The 22431-nt window shown below is 41.7% G+C and overlaps 1 protein-coding gene across 6 annotated transcripts in view; it reads left to right on the top strand.

Annotated features, from left to right (window-relative positions):
* Positions 1–22431, top strand: part of AFG1L (AFG1 like ATPase) — a 263443-nt gene that overhangs the window by 60376 nt on the left and 180636 nt on the right. For all 6 annotated transcript variants that reach the window (XM_074397640.1, XM_074397639.1, XM_074397636.1 and 3 more), the window contains exon 2: positions 4886–5109. In XM_074397640.1, coding sequence (XP_074253741.1) covers positions 4912–5109 — 198 coding nt within the window. In that variant the 5' untranslated portion in view covers positions 4886–4911. The remainder of the gene's footprint in view (positions 1–4885; positions 5110–22431) is intronic.

The following is a 22431-nucleotide window of genomic DNA, read 5'->3' as shown; positions in this document are numbered from 1 at the left end:
TCCTGCCTCAGCCTCCCAAGTGGCTGGGACTACAGATGTGGTCCACTCTATCCAGCTTCGGCTTTTAAAAATTAGGTATTATTTATTTATTTGTCAATTTTGAGACATGAATAAATATGCTCTGTGGATGGTAGTCTCAGGCCTGTTGTGTTAACCCTTTTCTGTTTCTTTTTTCTTTTCTTTTTCGTTTTCTTTTTTTGAGACGGAGTTTTGCTCCTGTTACCCAGGCTGGAGTGCAATGGCGCGATCTTGGCTCACTGCAACCTCCGCCTCCTGGGTTCAGGCAATTCTCCTGCCTCAGCCTCCTGAGTAGCTGGGATTACAGGCACGGGCCACCATGCCCAGCTAATTTTTTGTATTTTTAATAGAGACGGGGTTTCACCATGTTGACCAGGATGGTCTCGATCTCTTGACCCCGTGATCCACCCACCTCGGCCTCCCAAAGTGCTCTGATTACAGGCGTGAGCCACCGCACCCGGCCCATTAACCCTTTTCTGTACATTATTTGTACTAAATATAATCCTTTAAAGTGAGGCTGTTGGGAAATAGGGGTGTGTGGGTATGTTAATGAGGGGGATATGAAGAGGGTGGGACTTTGTGCTCCACCTTCTCACTTTTCTCTTTAGTAAATTGAGGATTTTTTTTTTTTTTTTGAGACGGAGTTTCGCTCTTGTTACCCAGGCTGGAGTGCAATGGCACAATCTCAGCTCGCCGCTACCTCCACCTCCTGGGTTCAAACAATTCTCCTGCCTCAGCCTCCCGAGTAGCTGGGACTACAGGTGTGCACCACCTCGCCTGGCTAATTTTTGTATTTTTAGTAGAGACAGGGTTTCACCTTGTTGACCAAGATGGTCTCGATCTCTTGACCTCATGATCCACCCCGCGCCCGGCTAAATTGAGGATTTGATGGAAGATTTTTTTTTTTTTTTGAGACGGAGTTTCGCTCTTGTTACCCAGGCTGGAGTGCAATGGCGCGATCTCGGCTTACCGCAGCCTCTGCCTCCTGGGTTCAGGCAATTCTCCTGCCTCAGCCTCCTGAGTAGCTGGGATTACAGGCACGCGCCACCATGCCCAGCTGATTTTTTGTATTTTTTTTTAGTAGAGACGGGGTTTCATCACGTTGACCAGGATGGTCTCGATCTCTTGACCTCGTGATCCACCTGCCTTGGCCTCCCAAAGTGCTGGGATTACAGGCTTGAGCCACCGCGCCCGGCTGATGGAAGATTTTATATGAAAAAAAGTACAGCTATTAAAATAAAGTTGGAAAGCCACTCCTTTAAACAGTGAGATGAATTTCAAGCCAAAGATTGATAAAATCACATTTGGATTTTAGTAAGACCAGCCTTGAAGTTGGCAGAAGATGTTTTACAGATTGAGGTGGTGGTAAATTTGGCACAGTGGTGAAAATCAGAGTCATAAATCAATACATGGAGGCTATAGATTGATTTGACTTAACATAGTGGGGCATTTTGAAGGGAGTAGCCTACAGGTCAAAGCTAGATTAAAAGATTTTCTGATTTGCAATTGGTTAAGGAAAGAAAGCTTTATCTAAAAATTTGGGGTCAACAGAAAAGAATGTTAGCTCTGGCTCGTGAGCATAACCTCCTCTAGGCCCCACAGGAAGAAATTTAGAACAAAGAGCAGTGGTCAGAATTCAGTCCTCAGTTCCCTTTTATCTGAGGTCTGTGTGCCAGCAGATCCATTTGGTAGGGGTTGGAATTTCTGAGAACAACTCAGTGACATATATTAAGATGTTATCTTTAGTTTCTGTAGGGAACATCCCTAACTTCCTTGGCCATTATTTTGAGCTACTATTATCTTTTTGCTTATCAAGTGGCTGATATACTTCTCAGGGCTAGCTAGGTGTCTGGAATTTCCCTGGAAGGAATTCCAGATTTTTCTTTATGTCTACGTTGGGGGTGGGGGAGGGCATGGCAGGTCCTAAGAGAGATCCCTGCTTCCTTTAAAGGGCAAAAGCTGTGGTGGTAGGGTAGGGAAGGAGAGGAAGGAATGGATTAGAGAGTATTCCACATACAAAATTGAGCAGCATTGATGATTCATTGGCTGAGAACCTGATTGAAGAGTGAATAGGGTTGTGGGAGGGAGAGGAATAAATCAGTAATCACTCTGAGGTTTTTCACTTGGTTGACTCCAGAAATCTAAAAGAGGGGGTAGAGAAGAGCATTTTTCTCTGGTTGTGAGATTGTCAAATCCTGTAATACTAACTGGGTATTCAACAGTTCAATTCCGACACTCTTTATTTGGAGTGAGCATCACATCTCACAAGTAAAAGGTCTTAGTCCCACAGAATGCCTCCAGTTCACCTGTCAGCTACAAATAGGGTGCCCAGGCTACCCACATATCTACATGGTGACTGCAAATTTGGGAATTTCCATAACCTCCTTTCCCTTTAAATTCAATAATTTGCTAGAATAGCTCACAGAACTCAGGGAAAAATTTTGCTTATGTTTACTGGTTTATTATAAAGGATATAACTCAGGAAGCCCAGTGGAAGAGATGTCTAGGGGGTTACCTAGGAGGTGAATGCACCTAAATGTGTCCACCAACCAGAAGCTCTCCAAATCTCCTTGAGTGTTTACAGAGCTCAATCTCTAGCCACACCTTCCTGCGGTCAGTGTGTGGGGAAGAAAGTTCCAACCTTCTACCCACTTGATCCTTCTGGCTACCAGCCCCACCCTAGCGTCACCTCCTTAACATGAACTCAGGTGTGATGCAATGAATAACAGAAAACACTCCTATTACTCAGGAAATTCCAAGGGTTTTAGGAACTCTGTACCAAGAACCAGGGACAAAGATCAAATATATTTCTTATTATGCCACACTGGCAAGCATCTCAAATTGCTGGAAACATTTAGGGAACACTTAACCTGCATCTCCAGCTTTAACATTGAACCCCAAGCCTCATCCTGGTGCTGTGAGGCCCCGTGTTCCAGGAGACCCTTAGATTCTCTTTTGCAGGCCTTAAGTACTTATATCAGTTAGGGTACAACTAAGGCTTCTATAACAGAGACCCCAATTATACACTACTTTAAAAGCAAGATAGAAGTTTATTATTCCCTTTTTGTTTCTTTTGGAGAGAGAGTCTTGCTCTGTTGCCCAGGCTGGAGTGCAGTGGTGTGCTTATAGCTCACTGCAACCTCAAACTTCCAGGCTCAAGTCGTTCTCCCACCTCAGCCTCCCCAGTAGCTGGGACTATAGGCACGTGCTAATTTTAAGCCTGACTAATTAAAAAAAAATTTTTTTTTAAATAATTTGTTACTTTTACTAGGGACGAGGTCCCACTATCTTGCCCAGACTGGTCTCGAACTCCTGAAGCTCAAGTGATCTGCCCACTTTGGCCTCCCAAAGTTCTAGGATTACAGGTGTGAGCCACTAAGGCTGGCCAGAAGTTTATTATTCTTTTACATAAAAATCCAGGTAGGCAATCCAGAGCTGGTTTGGCAGCTCAGCATTGTTGGAGAACCAGGCTTTGTGTATCTTGTTGCTCTGCTTTATTCAACATTCTGTGGGCATCTCGTTGCCTCCTCCAGCTGCAGTCATTACACTTCTACTCCAGTTAGAGAGAGGGGAGGAAAAGGAAGTCAGGAGGATATGCCCTTTTCGTTTAATGGTGTATATCAGAACTACACACATTTCTGCTCACATTCCGTTGGTTAAAACCTGCTCACATGGCCATACCTGACTGCAAGAGAGGCCAGGAGATGTAATATATATCTGGGCAGCCGTGCATTCAGCTAAAACTTCTACTTAGACAGGGGGAACAGATAATGGAAGACAGCCAGCCCTGTCTCCATCATTCATAGTATATTTAAGGACTTTTCCCCCTCTTTTGGGGAAACATGGAACTAACATTGTGACTGTTAATTCTTTTTGCTAAAGTAATTTTTATGTTATTGTGACAAAGGAAACATGATGTTCAATGAAATGAATAAAATGCTGGCAGAGGACCTTTGGAAAATCTTGTTCTGAAAAATATGCCAGGTTGCTTCTGTTTATTGTGGCTTCTAAACAGTAGGGAAGGAGTTAGCTGCTCATTAAACCTGCCCCAGATAAGGAATGAAATTATGGTTGGACCTTGCCACAATCATTTCTCTCCCAGGAGAGGCTAAAAATAGGATCAGAACACTATCCTGCTTTGAAGCAGGCACTCTTGCTGTGTCTCAGCTCTGTGTCCAACCCCCTGAAGATTATGGAAAAGGGAAAAAGATCTTAGAAGCAGAGGGCTGAAATTGATGTTGTAATATCTGAATGTTGTGTTGCCTTTGGGTAGAGAATTAAGGAGCAGTGGAAAACCCTTGGAACTAATCTTGAAGTCTCTGCCTTGGTGCTTAAGAACTAGAATTAGGGCTAACTCAAAGGCAGCTCCCTTGCTTTGGGAAGGAGATGAACCCAGGTGGCTCCTTTAGTGGACTGGAAGCAAAGTAGTCTCTCTCTGTCACCCAGGCTCGAATACAGTGGCACAATCTCTGCTCACTTCAGTCGCTGCCTACTGAGTTTGAGCAAATCTAATAGTTCAGCCTCCCAAGTAGCTGGAATTACAAGCATTTACCACCATGCCTGGCTAATTTTTGTATTTTTAGTAGAGATGCGATTTCACCATTTGGCCAGGCTGGTCTTGAATCCCTGACCTCAAATGATCCCCCTGCCTCGGTCTCCCAAAGTGTTGGGATTACAGACGTGAGCCACTGTGCCTGGCTTAAGATGTGTTTCATGTTATTTTTATCAAAATCACATTTACAAAAACTGCTCAAATAGATACACTAATAACTAGTTAAAAGTTTGAATGTAACCCTTAAGAAACATATGTAGGGCACTGTGAAATGTATTTAAGAAAGTCTAAAATTTTATATGTTTTTGTTTATAGCCTATACGGTTCAGACATCTGAGAGCATGGCCCCAACTGCCACTTCAGAGACTTATTTGAAAGCTTTGGCTGTTTGTCATGGACCTCTGGACCACTATGATTTTCTGATCGGAGCTCATGAGCTAAAGGATGATGAACATCAAAGAAAAGTCATACAGTCTTTGCAGAAATTACACGAGGACCTTAAAGGATACAATATAGAAACAGAAGGCCTTTTTTCAAAGGTGAGGCTTATATGATATGAAAGATTAAACAGTTAAAAGTGTAAGTATTTTCTAAAATGGATGCAATACAGTAAGGCACAGCCATGAAACAGTTTGAAAAATTTCCACCAGTTCCTTTACACAAATTCTGTCGGATCCCCTTTCCTGGCCTTTTGATGTTCCATAGCTTTCTTTTGCCTTCAGGGATTTCAGTAGCTTCATATTTAGGTATTTAAAAAATGCAGTCCAGTCTAAATAAAAACTTCTATGGAAATCAAGGCTTTCCCTTTCCTGTAGCTCAGGCCTCATCGAGGGATCAGCAGTGGAAAAGGAAAAGTGACGTGTTCTTTCCCTTTTCTTCCTCCTTCCTTCTCTGTTTGCCTGACATCTCCAGGGTCAGAAGGAGAAGAATGAAAGATTAGAGTGAAGCAGCAGTCTTAGTTTGTTATTGGGGCCTTTGTATGGTAGGTGCTGACATGCTAGCTCTTTGTTGAAGGGCTTACTGGTGGGTTCTTCGAGACTCCCATGGAGACCTCCACACTTCCCCAGTCTTTGACTAACCTCTTACAACTCTGGGGAAGCAACTCACAACCCTGCATTCTGCTGACACCACCTTGCTCTTGCCCTTAGCCTTCTTGGGTGAGGTCCTTTCAGTACATTCCTTTTTTTTTTTTTTTTTGAGACAGGATCTTGCTCTGTCGACTAGGCTGGAGTGCAGGGGCGTGATATCTTGGCTCATGGCAACCTTCGCCTCCTGGGTTCAAGCAATTCTCCCATCTCAGCCTTCCAAGTAACTGGGTTACAAGCTTGCACCCCATACTCGGCTAATTTTTGTATTTTTAGTAGAGATGGAGTTTTACCATGTTGCCCAGGCTGGTCTTGAACTCCTGACCTCAAGTGATCTACCCATCTCGGCCTCCCAAAGTGCTGGAATTACAGGTGTGAGCCACCACGCCCAGCCTGGGACATTTCTTGTTAGGTCATCTTTTATGGTGTCTGTAAAAGCCACAGGAAGCATAGCATCTCCTTTTTCCACCCCTTTCTCCATGGGCAGCTTCAATCAGCCTACTGTCCTCAGACTTCTGCAAGTAAGAAGCAGGCACTAGTTTCTGTCTTTGTCATGAATACCCCCTTTCTCCTGGGGATATATGTCAAGTTCTCCCATGAACTCTTCACACGCTGCTCTGGCAGCTGCTTATGCATTTTCTTACCTAGGCAAGCATCCAGCTGGGGAGAGCAATGTCTATCTCAGTTTATATTCTGTCCTCATCTCTTTGGATGCTTCTCTTGGGAACCCCTTGTATTTGTAATAAGATAGCTGAAGGGAACTCTACTGCACTCTACCCAGCTAACAACTTTCTACCTTTATCACTCTCTTCAGTTTCACTTTGGTTTTAGGGCTGTTTTGCATTTTTTTTTTTTAAAGAAAACCTAATTCCTGCATGGATGTGACCCTAATTCCTGCATGGATGTGACTAGTATGCCTATTTGTATTTATTGATTGATGGATGGATGGATGGATTCTTGCTCTGCTGCTCAGGCTAGAGAGCAGTGGTGCAATCTTGGCTTACTGCAGCCTCCACCTCCTGAGTTCAAGCAGTTCTCCTGCTTCAGCCTCCTGAGTAGCTGGGATTATAGGCACCAGCCACTATACCCAGCTAATTTTTGTATTTTTAGTAGAGATGGGGTTTTGTCATGTTGGCCAGGCCGATCTCGAATGACCTCAGGTAATCTACCCACCTTGGCCTCAGTCTCCTGAGTAGCTGGGACTACAGGCATGCCTGAGCCAAATTACAGTCCCAGCCTGGGCAAAAATACAAAAATTAGCCAGATGTGGTGGCAGCCATTTGTAATCCCAGCTGCTCAGGAGGCTGAGGCAGCAGAATCGCTTGAACCCAGGAGGTGGAGGTTATAGTGAGCCAAGATGATGCCACTACACTCCAGCCTGGGTGACAGAGTGAGACTCTGTCTTAAAAAAAAAAAAGAATGAGGGCCAGGTGTGGTGACCAAACCTGTAATTCTAGCACTTTGGGAGGCCAAGATGATAGAAGATCTTGAGGCCAGAAGTTTGAGATCAGCCTGGGCAATACAGGGAGACCCTGTTTCTACAATACAAATAAAAAACAAACAAACAAAAAGGAACAAAAATAATTTTACTTTTTAAAAAACCTCCTGAGAATATAGTTTTATTTTCATGTAAAGAAAATGTCTTCCCATTGTGTTAACACTATTAGTTGAAAGAAATAGAGATTCATTTAGATTGCAGAAAGAAATGGAGATTTAGAATAAGATTATACAAGAACATAGCAATGAAAGACATCTCCATTACACAGCTAGGCCTTACAGTGCTCTGCCATTCATGTCATTCATTGTTTTGGTCCACTTGGGCTGCTATAATAAAATACCATAAACTGGGTAGCTTATAAACAACAGAAAATTATTTCTTTTAGTTCTGGGTGCTGGGAAGGCCAAGATCAAAGTGCTGGCAAATTCAGTGTCTGGTGAGTGCCTGCTTAACTATTCATGGGCAGCTGTCTTTTTACTGTGTCCTCACATGGCTGAAGGGACAAATGAGCTCCCTCAGGCCTCTTTTGTACGGGCACTAATCCCACTGAGGAGGGCTCTGCTCTCATGACCTCATCACCTTCCAAAGATCCTACCTCCTAAGAGCCTCACTTTGGGGGGTAGAACTTCAACATTTGAATTTTGGGGTGATCCGAACATTGAGATCATAGCACCCACTTACTTTGTTGTTCCTTTCCTCTCATGTCTGCTTCCACTTCTGTTCACTCTACCAACTTCCTTTTTTTGTTGTTGTTGTTTTTGAGACAGAGTCTTGCTAGAGTGCAATGGCACGATCTCAGCTCACTGCAACCTCTGCCTCCTGGGTTCATGCGATTCTCCTGCCTCAGCCTCCCCGAGTAGCTGGGATTACAGGTGCTCACCACCACACTCAGCTAATTTTTTGTGTTTTTAGTAGAGACGGGGTTTGACTATGTTGGCCAGGCTAGTCTTGAACTCCTGACCTTGTGATCCGCCCAGCTCACCCTCCCAAACTGTAGGGATTACAGGTATGAACCACCACACCCAACCCCAACTTTTTAATTCTCTCTCTGTGTCTGTAGTTTAAATTCCTGAGTAAGGACCTCATAGGCCAACCAATGACTTCATCCCTGTTTGCGTAGAGCTTTCACGTTGGGTTTCTTAGAGGTCATTAACCAGCATAAAGATTGGCGCTCCAGTTACTGTCTCATGCAGGGCTGCTCCCCTGAGCATGGCAGTTGCTCTCAGAAGTGGACTGTGAGGGTGGCGGGCACTATGAGTGACCAGTCCAGCATAATGGATATAGGTAATAATGAGGAATTACTCCTTTTGATGACCAACCTCTTTTTCCCATATTTCTCAAAGTTTATAGGTGAGTAAAGAACCAAAAAGTTGGGCCGGGCAGGTGGCTCAAGCCTGTAATCCCAGCACTATGGGAGGCAGAGGTGGGTGGATCACGAGGTCAAGAGATCGAGACCATCCTGGTCAACATGGTGAAACCCCGTCTCTACTAAATATACAAAAAATTAGCTGGGCATGGTGGCATGTGCCTGTAATCCCAGCTACTCAGGAGGCTGAGGCAGGAGAATTGCCTGAACCCAGGAGGCGGAGGTTGCAGTGAGCCGAGATCGCGCCATTGCACTCCAGCCTGGGTAACAAGAGCAAAATTCCGTCTCAAAAAAAAAAAAAAAAAAAAAAAGAACCAAAAAGTTTGAAACATATAGACTGCTTATGTACTGCATATCTAGTTATATGTGATATATATAGAGAGATATATTTGCATATAGTATATAAACCATAATGTATAAAACTCTGTAATTATATAGGTTGTTATACAGGTAGGCTTCCAAGTAAAATAACAATTTGGTTATGTGGCCTAGTCGGGAAACAACATGTTGTACTTAACTGGATATTTTGGTTATCTGAGACTTGAACTGCTTTCCTATCTTACTCCCTTTCTAGTCCTCTTCCTTTAGGAAATATATTCCTTTTTTTTTTTGTTTTCAGACAGGGTCTCACTCTGTTGCCTAGCTGGAATGCAGTAATGCAATCATGGCTCACTGTAGCCTTGACCTCCCAGGCTCAGGCAAATCCCACACCTCAGCCTCCCTAGTAGCTGGGACTACAGATGTGTGCCACCACACCCAGCTAATTTTTTTTTTTTTTTAATAGAGATGGGATTTTTGCCATGTTGTCCAGGCTGGTCTTGAACTCCTGGGCTCAAGTGATCCGTCTGCCTGGGCCTCCTGGAATAATATTGCTTTTATCCCTCCTCACTACTCTGTAGCATCCCTAGGGCTCATCTTACAGTGGTTGGTGAACTCCCATCCAATCCCAAGTATCCTGTAATTATTAACTTATTTGATTGCCGATTCAACAATGGTGTTTTTTTTAAACGTTCGTGGGCTCTTCTTAAGGGCACTTTTCCATACTTTCACCTTTGATATATGAGTTGGCTATGATGGGCCAGCTAGTAAATAACCCGGTTTTTATTGGGTAGTTGAAATCTAATGTAAGTGAAAGATTTGGTATATCAGGTAGAGTTTCAAATGTGTCTAGTAAAAGATCCTATTTGTTAAATCCTAGTGCATGTGAATAAATGTTTAGTAGGTAGAGCAACATCTCTTTCTAATAGTATTTGTTCCTTCCTTCCTTCCTTCCTTCCTTCCTTCCTTCCTTCCTCCCTCCCTCCCTCCCTCCCTCTCTCCCTCTCCTTCCTTCCTCCCTCCCTCCTTCCCTCCCTTCCTTCCTCCCTCCCTTTCTCTCTTTCCTTCCTTTTTTCTTCTTTCCTTCCTTCCTCCCTCCCTCTGTCCCTCCCTCCCTTTCCTTCCTTCCTTCCTCCCTCCCTTCCTTCCTTCCTTCCTCCCTCCCTCTTCTTCCTTCCTTCCTCCCTCCGTCCCTCCCTCTCCTTCCTTCCTTCCTTCCTTCCAACAGGGTCTTGCCATGTTGCCCAGGCTGGTCTTGATCTCCTGGGCTCAAGCAGTCCTCCCATCTTGACCTCCCGAAGTGCTGGGATTACAGGCATTAGCCACTGCTCTTGGCCCTTATAGTTTCCTAAATCCACTAAATCTTTATTTTTCATTTTTTTAATTTTTGAGACGGAGTCTTGCTCTGTGGCCCAGGCTTGAGTGCAATGGCATGATCTCAGCTCACTGCAACCTCCACCTCCTGGGTTCAAATGACTCTCCTGACTCAACCTCCCAAGAAGCTGGGACTACAGGTGCACCCCACCACACCCAGCTAATTTTTGTATTTTTAATAGAGACGGGGTTTCACCATGTTGGCCAGGATGGTCTCGAACTCCTGACCTCGTGATCAACCCACCTTGTCCTCCCAAAGTGCTGGGATTATAGGCATGAGCCACTGCGCCTGGCCTGTAAATTCCTTTTCTTTATAAATTACTCAGTTTCTGAAGATAAAACTCTGACTTTGGACTGTAAACTTTTGCCTTGGGTATGAAACCTTGACATCGTTGAAAGGAAAGTGGAAACTGTAAGGCACAACACGTTTGACCACGCCACACTCTCTTTCTGACAGGCCATCAGAACAGCTAAGAAGACAGGTCCCTCAAGAACTTAAGTTTTTTTATTAACTATAGCATTTCTGCTGCTGTGATATACATTCAGCCATTTTGGAGGAAGCTGAGCAGTACTGACTGCCCATTTTCATGTACTTTAAATAACCAATACTATTTCTCAAAGTCTTCATTTTATCATTAAATTCAGCTACCACCTGTTTAAAAAATAAATAAATAAATATTAGAATATCTGAAACTTATAAGCAACAAAAAATGAACTAAGACATCTGCTAAGTAGGATTTATGATTTTTTGAACTTTGGATTTCGTTTTTTAATACAGTTATTTAAACTTCATTATAGGCTGGGTGTGGTGGCTCATGCCTGTAATTGCAGCATTTTGAAAGGCTGAGGTGGGAGGATTGCTTGAGGCCATGAGTTTGAGTCCAGCCTGGCCAACATAGGGAGATCCCATCTCTACCAAAAAAAAAATTATCTAGGCATGGTGGTACATGCCTGTGGTCCCACCTACTTGGGAGGCTGAGGTGGGAGGATCACTTGAGCCCAGGAGGTTGAGGCTGCAATGAGCCGAGATCATGCCACTGCACTCCAGCCTGGACGACAGAGAGAGACTGTCTCAAAAAACAAAACGAAACAAAACAGAAATAAATTTCATTATGGTGGACTTATTTTTCTTCCCTCATTGTACTCCTAGGAAACTTTCTGTAAGTCTGTGCTATAATATTAAAGTGTACCTTCTTCATAAGACACCATATTAACCAACGTGAAAAAATTGGTGACAGACTACCAGACTGCTTTCACCTACCTATGTAACAATGTTTTCTCTAATAAATTAACATTTGAAGATGTTGTGAGCCGATGACCATGCCATATGAGCAACAACCTATGAAGAATGAGCATTTATAAACACTTTACTTTTGTTACTGAATAAAATTTACAACCAGGTTAATCTGACACATTTAATGTATGCATAATTGTTATTGTGCTGTGAGGTAATTAGGCATAAATGGTAAGTAGTTCATGTAAATCACTATAATTAGAATTACTTTTACGCAGCCAAATCAAGCATTTCTAGAGTCAGAGAGGGAGAGAATTAAATAGAGTATGGAGCTACTCTGAAAATCTCTGTTTCCATTAATCAGGGGTTTGTAGGCAGCCAGGTTTTTTCATCTCTTGGGAGGAGACATTATAGCCCAAGAGACCTGAGCATTGGGAGCCACACAACTCCTTTCCTTTATCTCCTGCCCTCTACCAGATAATTTTCAGTTTTTTCCTAATGAGAACTTATTTTCAGCTTCCTCTTCTATCCTACCATCTTTTATTTGGATCCCCCCTCCTCACCCTTCCAAGAACAATGCATGAGGCAGATGGAAAAGAACTACTCAATTCTATTATTGCAGTCAGAGCAGGCACAGGCAATACATAAATAATTGTATTCCAATAAATCTTTATTTACAAAAACAGATGTCATGCTGGATTTAGCCCACGGGCCATCATTTGCTGGCCCTTGCTCTAGCTGACTGCTACCTGACTAGATAAGAGGCCTGGTAGATCGTTGATTGTATTCAAAGCCCTGCTTGAACTTTACGTAGTCTAGCTTTCCAGTTTAATATTCCATTACTGTATTGTATCCCTGCCTCTGTTCAAAAGGACCTATTCTCTGTTTCATTAAATAGACAGACAAATAGAACAAAATAGAAAGTTCAGAACATACATGGAAACTTGATATATTATTTTGAATTGACACTGAGAATCAGTAGGAAATGGATGGTCTATTCACTAAATTGGGATGGGATCATTGGTTATCTCTGTGAAGATTAAAATGAAATTAGATCCTTACCTCTAGAAGTAAATGCCCTAAATTTAAAGTGAAACTTCAGAACTTCTTAAAGAAAATATAGAGGAATAACTTTATAAACTTGGGGAAAGGAATAATTTATTTTCATTTTTTCGGGACAGAATTTTGCTTTGTGGCTCAGGCTGGAGTGCAGGGGTGCAGTCATGGCTCACTGCAGCCTTGACCTTCTGGGCTCAAGAAGTCCTCTCAGCTTAGCCTCCCCAGTAGCTGGGACTACAGGCACATACCACCACGCCTGGCTAATTTTTTGTATTTTGTAAAGATGTGGTCTCACCATGTTACCCAGGCTGGTCTTAAAATCCTGGACTCTAGCAATCCACCTGCCTCAGCCTTCCAAAGTGCTGGGGTTACAGGCTGAACCATCGTGCTCAGCAAGAAGAATTTCTTATACAAGATATGAAAGTCCAATATATATGTTCATGTTGTCCTGTAAACTAAAAAAAAAGTCTTTTAAAGTCCAACTTATAAACGTAAACACCAATACATTTGACTATGTTAAAATTTAAAACTTCTAGTTAACAAAAGATACCATAGAAAAAGTGAAGAGGTAGACAGCAAACTGGGAGAAAAGATTTTCATCAAAAATAATTGACTCCTAGCCGGATGTGGTGGCTCACGCCTGTGATCCCAGCACTTTGGGAGGCTGAGACGAGTGGATCACCTGAGGTCAGGAGTTCAAGACCAACCTGGCCAACATGGTGAAACCCCGTCTCTACTAAAAACACAAAAAATAGCCAGGCATGGTAGTGGGTGCCTGTAGTCCCAGCTACTCAGAAGGCTGAGGCATGAGAATCGCTTGAACCCAGGAGGCGGAGGTTGCAGTGAGCCGAGATCGCACCACTGCTCTCCAGCCTGGGTGACAGAGCAAGACTCCATCTCAACAACAACAACAAAAAATGCTGACTCTGTCACTCTCTAGAATATATAAAGAACCCTGACCTGGTACAATGGCTCGTGCTTATAATCTCAACACTTTGAGAGGCTGAGGTGGGAGTATCGCTTGAGGTTAGGAGTTTGAGACCAGCTTGAGTAACATAGTGAGACCTCATCTCTGCAAATAATAGTAATAATAATAATAAAGAATATATAAAGAACTCCTATCATATAATAGAAAAACAAGCAACCTAGTAGAAAAATAGATAAAGGAGAGTCTTTTGGTTCGGAAATAACTAGCAGATGCCATAAGACTAGATAAATAAATCAGAATGTATTTATAAAATAGAATGTTGCTTAGCATAGGGATGATAAACTATACATTCAGGTGGTTAATACTGAGGAGGAAGCGCACAAGGGGGGGGCTTCAACTATAATTCATGCTTTATTACTTAAATTTTGAAATAAATGTCAACATAGATTTGATAAGGCTGAAGGGTGGGTAATGAGGTGTTCCATATAGTCTTCAATTTTGCCTGTTTGTAATATTCCATTGTGAAAATATTTTACATGTAATTGTGAGATATTTCAACAGTTTAGTTTTTTTTTTGAGACAGAGTTTTGATCTGTCACACAGACTGTCACACGTGTCACATACCACACCATGTTCAGTGGTGCCATCTTGGCTTACTGCAACCTTCGTCTCCTGGGTTTAAGCAATTCTCGTACTTCAACCTCCCGAGTAGGTGGGACTGCAGGCATACACCACTGCGCCCGGCTAAGTTTTGTATTTTTTAGCAGAGTCAGGGTTTCACCATGTTGGCCAGGCTGGTCTCAAACTCCTGGCCTCAAGTGATTGCCTGCCTTGGCCTCCCAAAGTGCTGGGACTATAGACGTGAGCCACCAGGCCTGGCCAAGTTAGTTGATTATTTTTTTTCATTTTGAAAAAATTACAGCTTTTCTTGATAATACAATTCTACAGTCTACTAGTTCAGCATTTCCTTCTTACAGATAGTCTGAGGGGGCGGATGTGGTAGCTTACACCTGTAATCCCAGCACTTTGGGAGGCTGAGGCAGGTAGATCACTTGAGCCCAGGAGTTCTAGGTGAACCTGGGCATCATCGTAAGACCTCATCTCTAAAAATATAAAAATTAAAGCTGGGTGTGGTGGCTCATGCCTGTAATCCCAGCACTTTGGGAGGTTGAGGGGGCAGATCACCTGAGGTTGGGAGTTCGAGACCAGCCTGACCAACGTGGAGAAACCCCATCTCTATTAAAAATACAAAATTAGCCCCTGTGATAGCTCATGCCTGTAATCCTAGCTACTTGGGAGGCTGAGGCAGGAGAATCACTTGAACCCAGGACGCCCAGGTGGTGGTGAGCTGATATTGCACCACTGCACTCCAACTTGGGTAACAAGAGCAAACTCCTTCTCAGTAGAATAAAATAAATTTTAAAAAATAGACTGTGGAAGGGGAATTATTAGCACAGTCCTCAGAAAGGCATATGAAATATGTCTATAAGAGGGTTTTAGCAATGCAATGTTTTCCTGTTTCTGAAATTTCATAAACTGAATACATCTAAATCTGATCATGCTCCTGCTTAAGGCTTTCAGTTCCCTCAGGATAAAATACAAACTTAATGTGTTTTTCAAGATTTTTGAGAGCCTAGTCCCTGCCTCTTGCCAGCCTTCTCTGCCATTGTTCTCTGCTGGCAATAAACCCCCCAGCTATGATGACCTTCCTGAAGATCCTTGGATAAGGCTGAGACCTTATTTTGTCTCTGGGTCTTTGCTAAAGCCGCCCCCCCACCCCCACCCCCATCCTTTTGTTATGGCTTATCTCACATTGCCCACTTGGTGACCACATGCTCCTCTAGTAGATATTGTATTTATTTATTTATTTTTTTATTTATTTTTGAGATGGAGTCTCACTCTGTCACCCAGGCTGGAGTGCAGTGGCGCGATTTCAGCTCATGGCAACCTCTGCCTCCTAAGTTCAAGCAATTCTCATGCCTTAGCCTCCGAAGCAGCTGGGATTACAAGTGTTCACCACCATATCTGGCTAAATTTTAGTAGAGATGAACCAGGCTGGTCTTGAACTCCTGGCCTGAAGTGATGTTCCTGCCTTGACCTCCCAAAGTGCTAGGATTACAGGTGTGAGCCACCCACCCTGGCCAGTTTTTCTTTTCCTGGTCTTGTGGGCCTGAGGATTCCAGCCCACTGCCTGATACAAAGTAGGTGCTCAATACTCAATTCATGTTTGTGGAATGAATGAAACATGAATGAGTAACAAAGCCATCACTGAAGAGTCACAGAGCCTACCCATGTGTCTGTGTGAGAGTGTAGGTGTCTCCACTGAGTGCCCATATTCATGTGCCTCTCTGTGAATGTGTCCTGTTCTCATTCCCTCCTTAGTATCAGTTCTTAGCTAACCCTGAAGATGCCTGGAGGGCCAATTTAATTTCTCAGGTTCAGAATATCAACAGAGTTCAGAACAAGGGATATTTTCCGCATCTTTCTTTTGATGAAGCCCAGATTGGCTTGAGAATGATGCTTGTGTGTTAGTAGTGGACGAAACTAGTAGTAGTCCAGAGTAGACCAGACCTAGTAGAGCTTCACCCAAGCTAGGCCAAAAGCAGAGGATCAGGTAGGAGTAAAGTGAACATGGAAGGATTTGCTGGAGAACTAGCCCCCTGTCATTTGTCTCCCAGTGGTACACATAGGAACTTACGAATGTTTGTGACTTGAATGCATGAGACCAAAAAGTCATTTGCATTTTTAAATTGTGTTATAATCAGAAATTGAGCCATTTCTTACGCTAGTAGTTTTAGAGTTTTAAGCACATCCCCAACTTATTTAGATACTTAAATAGGCTTAATAGTGCTAGTAAACTGAGCAAGTTGATGTATTATACTTTAGGTTGCTGGGATTCTTTTGCAAATCAGCTAGACATTTCTAAAACTATTTTCATTTAAAGAGAATTTATGGGTATTAATATATAGCTCAGTTTTTTAGTTTTTTAGTTTTTTTTTTTTTGAGACTGAGTCTTGCTCTGTTGCCCGGGCTGGAGTGCAGTGGCACAATCTTGGCTCACTGCAACCTCTGCCTCCCAGGGTCAAGCGATCCTCCTACCTCAGCCTCTCCAGTAGCTGAGATTACAGGCACCTGCCACAATGCCTGCCTAAGTTTTGTATTTTTAGTAGACACAGGGTTTCACCATGCTGGCCGAGCTGGTCTCGAACTCCTTACCTCATGATCCACCCACCTCAGCCTCCCAAAGTGCTGGGATAACAGGCGTGAGCCACTGTGCCCGGCCTCAGTTTTTTAGTTTTTAAAGATCTTCTTAGAAACCTGAAATGATCTACTTTTATCAAAAAGTGGTCCATGTTGAGAATGCTATAATGCCAGTTTTTAAAAGATGTAATTATGCTCAGCATTCCAGCTGGAATCATTGTTTCTGATTCTATCATTTTGGGAGATAATAATGCAATGGTGGGGGGAACAGAGAGAAACAGGAAAAGTAGTATTCCTGCATTTTAAACAAATTGAAAACAACACTTTTTATTTTAACAGCACCACCCTTATTATCTAATTGTCCTAGTGGAAATTATGCCAGCGTAGCAGGTGGATAGTGATCCAGAAAGGCAGAGGACGTGCTCTTTCAATGGATAACTTTGATGAGAATCACCTTGGATCATTTTTTGATGCTAGAATTTTAATATCATAAGGAACAAAGGATAATGTTAAAATCATTACATCAAATTATTTGGAATGATATACATTCTTTTACTTTGCAGTAGTTACAGGCATAGTTTTCATAACAGTTTTAAAAGCAAATGTCTACAAATATGCAGGTATTTCTGAATAATTTTAGATTTAGTTCAAAAGTAAAAGTAATACTGTAATTAGTCACCGTACCAAATTTTGTTCTTTTTTTTCCAACTTTTCATTTTGAAAAATTTAAACGATATACTTAGATCCACTAATGGCTAATGTTTTGCCACATTTGTTTAATCTTCTCTCTAAATATCTTATTTTCTGGAACCATCTACAAGTAAGTTGCCTCATAACACTTGATCCCTAAATATATCACATATAATGCCTAACAAACACCTTTTCCTGTATAACTATATTATCAACATTACATTCAGGAAATTTAACATTCATTTAGTAATGTTATCTAAAGTAGGATTGGCAGATTTAGCAAATAAAAATAGAGGCTGTCCAGATAAATGTGAAATGTATGTATGTATGTATGTATGTATGTATGTATGTATATACGCATGTTTGTTGAGATGGGGTCTTGCTATAGCCGAAGGTGGTCTTGAACTCCTGGGCTCATGTGATTCCTGTGCCTCAGCCTCCTACATAGCTAGATTACAAGTGCAAGATGTGACATTTTTTAAAGGAATGTAGCATGATCTATCCTTGAATATGTGAACTACCTTGAGCTAATAGTTTACCTCATATACAAGAGATGTTGCTGTATTTCCCTGAAACATTTAAGATAGCCCTTAGAGCTCCTTTGAGTTTGCTGCAGTGCCCAGGGTGCCTCAATGTGAGAACTTCAATTCTTTGCAATATGTTGTATTGACTTTTTAGTACATGTGAGCATTGTGTGTTCACTACACATGCAGTGTATATTATGTTATATGCTCTGTGTGTTTTATTATTTGTGTTTTGTCCCTTCTTCTATTCATGAGTTCCTTGGAAACAGAATTGTTTTCTACACATTATTGTATCCTTATCACATAGCACAGTACACGCAAAGCACAGAGTATATGCCCATAAATGCTGATTGAATTGTATGAAATTGAATCTAGGTTAATTTCCTAATTTTACTAATGAGAAATAAAGGCCTGAGATAAGCAGAAATATCTCATGTTCAGAAACATTTGTTAGTGATAGGAGATCTTAGTTCTCAAATACAACCCAGACTTCAGCCTCTGCTTTTCAGTTAAGTAGAAACCTAAATTGGACATGTATCATATATTATGGGTAGTAACAGTGAGGTATATTGAAATAGATAATTTAAAAATTCCAAAGCTAAATATTATAATGTTCATCTTGGGATTGGTGCTTGGTGGTTAAATGAAAGATAGTGTTTTTAACTAAAGGTTTTCTGTTTTTGTTACTAAATCCTCAGGGAGATTGTGTAATGAAAACATTCCTGGCTGGGTGCAGTGGCTCATGCCTATAATCCCAGCACTTTGGGAGGCTGAGTTGGAAGAATTGCTTGAGCCCAGAAGTTTGAAACCAGCCTGTGCAACCTAGGGAGATCTCAGCTCTACAAAAAATGTAAAAATTAACTGGGCATGATGGTGTATACCTGTGGTCCCAGTTACTTGGGAGGCTAGGTTGGGAGGATCACTTGAGCCCGGGAGGTTGAGCCTGAAGTGAGCTGTGATGGTGACACTGGACTCCAGCCTGGGTGACAAAGCGACACCTTATCTCAAAAAATCCAAAAAAAACCAATTTGGACTTTGGAGTCAGATTTGAAGTGCATTTCTATTTTGGCTCTGACACTGTCTTTATCTTTGTCTTAGTTATGCCATCGGATTCATAAGTCATTTGCTAAGAGTGGGAATATTGATCTCTGAGACAATTTTTTCTTACTATATCTATGATTGCAAAATATGAAATATTTTAAAAAAGAGCTCTGTGATCAAAGAAGTTTAGGAAATGCTATGTGAATAAGTGTCAGAGAATCACAATGCTGATAGTGTATCAAAGGCTCTGAGAAATTCTGCAGTAAACAAACTTTTTTTTGTTGTTTTAAAATTTTTTATTTTTTTGTAAAGATGAGGTCTCCCTATGTTGTCCAGGCTGGTCTTGAACTCCTGGGCTCAAGGATTCTTTCTGCCTCAGCTTCCCAAAGTGCTGGGATTACAAGAATGAGCCACCATGCCTAGCCAAAGAAACTTTTAAACTTTGGTCCTGTGATTCAGTGTTTCTCTAACTTGAACACATGGCCTCTTCTAAAATGAACATCCATAAACATAATGCAGAAATAATGCTTTATGCAGTAAACTTTAGAAAACCCTACTTGTGGCTGGGTGTGGTGGCTCACACCTGTAATCCCAGCACTTTGGGAGGCTGAGGCAGGTGGATCACGAGGTCAAGAAATTGAGACCATCCTGGCCAACATAGTGAAACCTCATTTCTCCTAAAATACAAAAATTAACTGAGTGTCTTGGTGCACACCTATAGTCCCAGATACTCGGGAGGCTGAGGCAGGAGAATTGCTTGAACCCAGGAGGCGGATGTTGCAGTGAGCTGAGATCGGGTCACTGCACTTCAGTCTGGAGCCTGGCAAAAGAGCGAGACTGTATCTCAAAAAAAAAAAAGAAAAAAAAAAAAAGAAAACCCTACTTACTTCACAGGAATTGTTTGTGTCTGATATATAGTAAGAGTGCAATAAAAGACGTGAGACCCCATTGCCAAAACAGACATCCTGGATTCTGGCTTGAAGATACTCAATGCTCTCTTACTTATTTATTTATTGAGAGAGAGTTTTGTTGTGTTGCCCAGGTTGGAGTGCAGTGGCATGATCTCAGCTCACTGCAGCCTCTGCCTCCCATATTCAAGTGAGTCTCCTGCCTCAGCCTCCAGAGTAGCTATAATTACAGGCACGCACTACCACACCTAGCTAATTTTTGCATTTTTAGTAGAGTCGGGGTTTTACTATGTTGGCCAGGCTGGTCTCAAACTCCTGACCTCAAGTGATCCACCTGCCTCAGCCTCGCAAAGTGTTGGGATTACAGGCATGAGCCACTGTGTCCGGCCTCAATGCTCTTTTATATCTTGTGCTACAGAGGTTCTAATGTACAGATGTCTCTAGAATCTTGTATTATTTTGAAATATCCTTGGCATTGGCTACTTTCTGTTAGTCCTGATATAATAAGAATTTTTTTGTAGTTCTAAAGAGTAGTTTGAACAGTAGCAATAATTAATGAACAATCTTGATTATGCAAATCACCATTTTAGAATTTTTTCTTTTTTGGATTATTATGACCAACTCATTCAGTGTTTCTGAGCCTGGTTTTTCTTAACCCTCAGGGATGGATCTATGTGGTGACATCAATATAAAAATTATGTGATGTATTAAATTTGTTCATAAGATTGAAGCCAATTTCCATTTGCTAATAATCTATAATCAGAGGACAGAGGGAATGATTTGGGAGTTGTGTAAAGAATTACTGTTCCAACATGCTTAGAAACTGCTTACTCCTTTCAGAACCATTGCAGCTCCAATTGTGTAAATAAGCCAATGGTCACCCAGCCATATTGCATTAGCCATTCTACCTGGTGGCCATTGCTATGTGGAAGGCGACTCCTGCTCTGGGAAATGGTGGTACTTATACTCTAGCAGTGAATTTGGATGCTGGTAATTGGGGCAATTTACTGCCTCCTTTGCTTTCTCTGGTCCTTGGTGTTCGGGCGGCAGGAAAGGTTCAGGTGGCCAGAAATTCAACAAAAACCAGTATCAGGACTGAAGGGAGGAGATTTTTATGACAACAGGGCATCTCTCCGCTTCTGTTTCTGTATGCAGTCTCTATACAAATTTCACAATTTCCTTTTATGAGTTTGTCCCAGAAAGTTATTTATTTCTTACCGTTACCTGTAATTCATTAAGGCATTGATGCAACACTTATTTTTTTGAGTGTTGTAAGGGAGGCAGACTTTACCTCTTTATCTCTTAGGGTCTCTGGCTGGGCCCAAGAATTAAATTGAAGAAAGACAGGTTAACAGAAGAAAAGCATACAGGTTTTTATATGCACCCAGGAGTCCCCATAGGAAAATGAAGACCTCAAAAGCAGATAGACCCAAGTGCTTATTACTAGGTTGAACAGAGTAACAACTGTGGAAAATAACTGAAATATATGGAGTTCCCAGCTACTCAGGAGGCTGAGGTGAGTAGATCACATGAGCCTAGGAGTTTGAGTCCAGCCTGGGCAACATAGGGAGACCCCATCTGTTAAAAAATTTAAATAGATAGATAAATAAATAAATAAATAAAAGAGACTAATATAATATAAAAGTTATTTTAACAAAGTCTGTTTGTACAGATTTTTCTTGGTCTCAACTCCCCATCTCTGGTGATAAGAACTTTTCCTTTTCCTTCTGGTATAGGGAAGGCATCTTTTTCATGGGTATTTTATCTCCCTTTTCCCTAAGAAAAGGGGAGATCAGAGTGCCCTTTTTGCATCTGTTATTTTTCAAGTGTCTTCAGTTCAAAACAATCCTTATACCAAAGTGATATATTTTGGGATGGCATATTCTGCACCCTTTAGTGTCTACTGTGTGTGTTGTTTTATAGGTGCTTAGGTGATTAAGCCACTATCCCTGCCACGAGGAGGTCCTGTTATGGTTTAGAGTTCAAACTTTGATAAGAAATTTCTTTTATGATGATGATGATGATGATGATTTTTGAGACAAGGTCTCGCTCTGTCACCCAGGCTGGAGTGCAGTAGTGTGATCATAGCTCACTGTAGCTTTGACCTCCTGGGCTCAAGCATCCTTCCACCTCAGCCTTCTGAGTAGCTGGGACTGCAGGTGTGCCCCACTGTGCCTGGCTCATATATACTTTATATTCTGATGACAATGTCAAATTGCCTCAAGAGAGATTGCAATAATTCATATTCTTGCCAGTTTATGAGCTTGCCTGTCCCCCTACATCTTTGTTAATACGGTGTCCTCTCAAACTTTCAGATTTTTGCCACAATAGTATTTCATTGTTATTTTAAATCATACCTCTTGTATTGGGAATGAGATTATTCTTTCAACTGTTAAAGCCATTTGCATTTGTTTTTCTTACTGATTGATTTATAAAAGCTCTTTGTTTATTAAGAAAATAAACACCAACAAGAGCGAAACTCCGTCTCAAAAAAAAAAAAAAAGAAAAGAAACACACCTTGCCATGTATGTACCTATGCAACAATCTCGCACGATCTGCATATGTACCCCAGAACCTAAAGTACAATTATAAATAAATAAATAAACAATTTTTTTTTTTTTTTTCACTCTGTCGC

This window comes from Saimiri boliviensis, chromosome 4, assembly GCF_048565385.1.
Source record: "Saimiri boliviensis isolate mSaiBol1 chromosome 4, mSaiBol1.pri, whole genome shotgun sequence".
Classification (NCBI taxonomy): Eukaryota; Metazoa; Chordata; class Mammalia; order Primates; family Cebidae; genus Saimiri; species Saimiri boliviensis.
The sequence above is the reverse complement of the archived record's forward strand: the minus strand, read 5'-3'. Positions and strand labels throughout refer to the sequence as shown.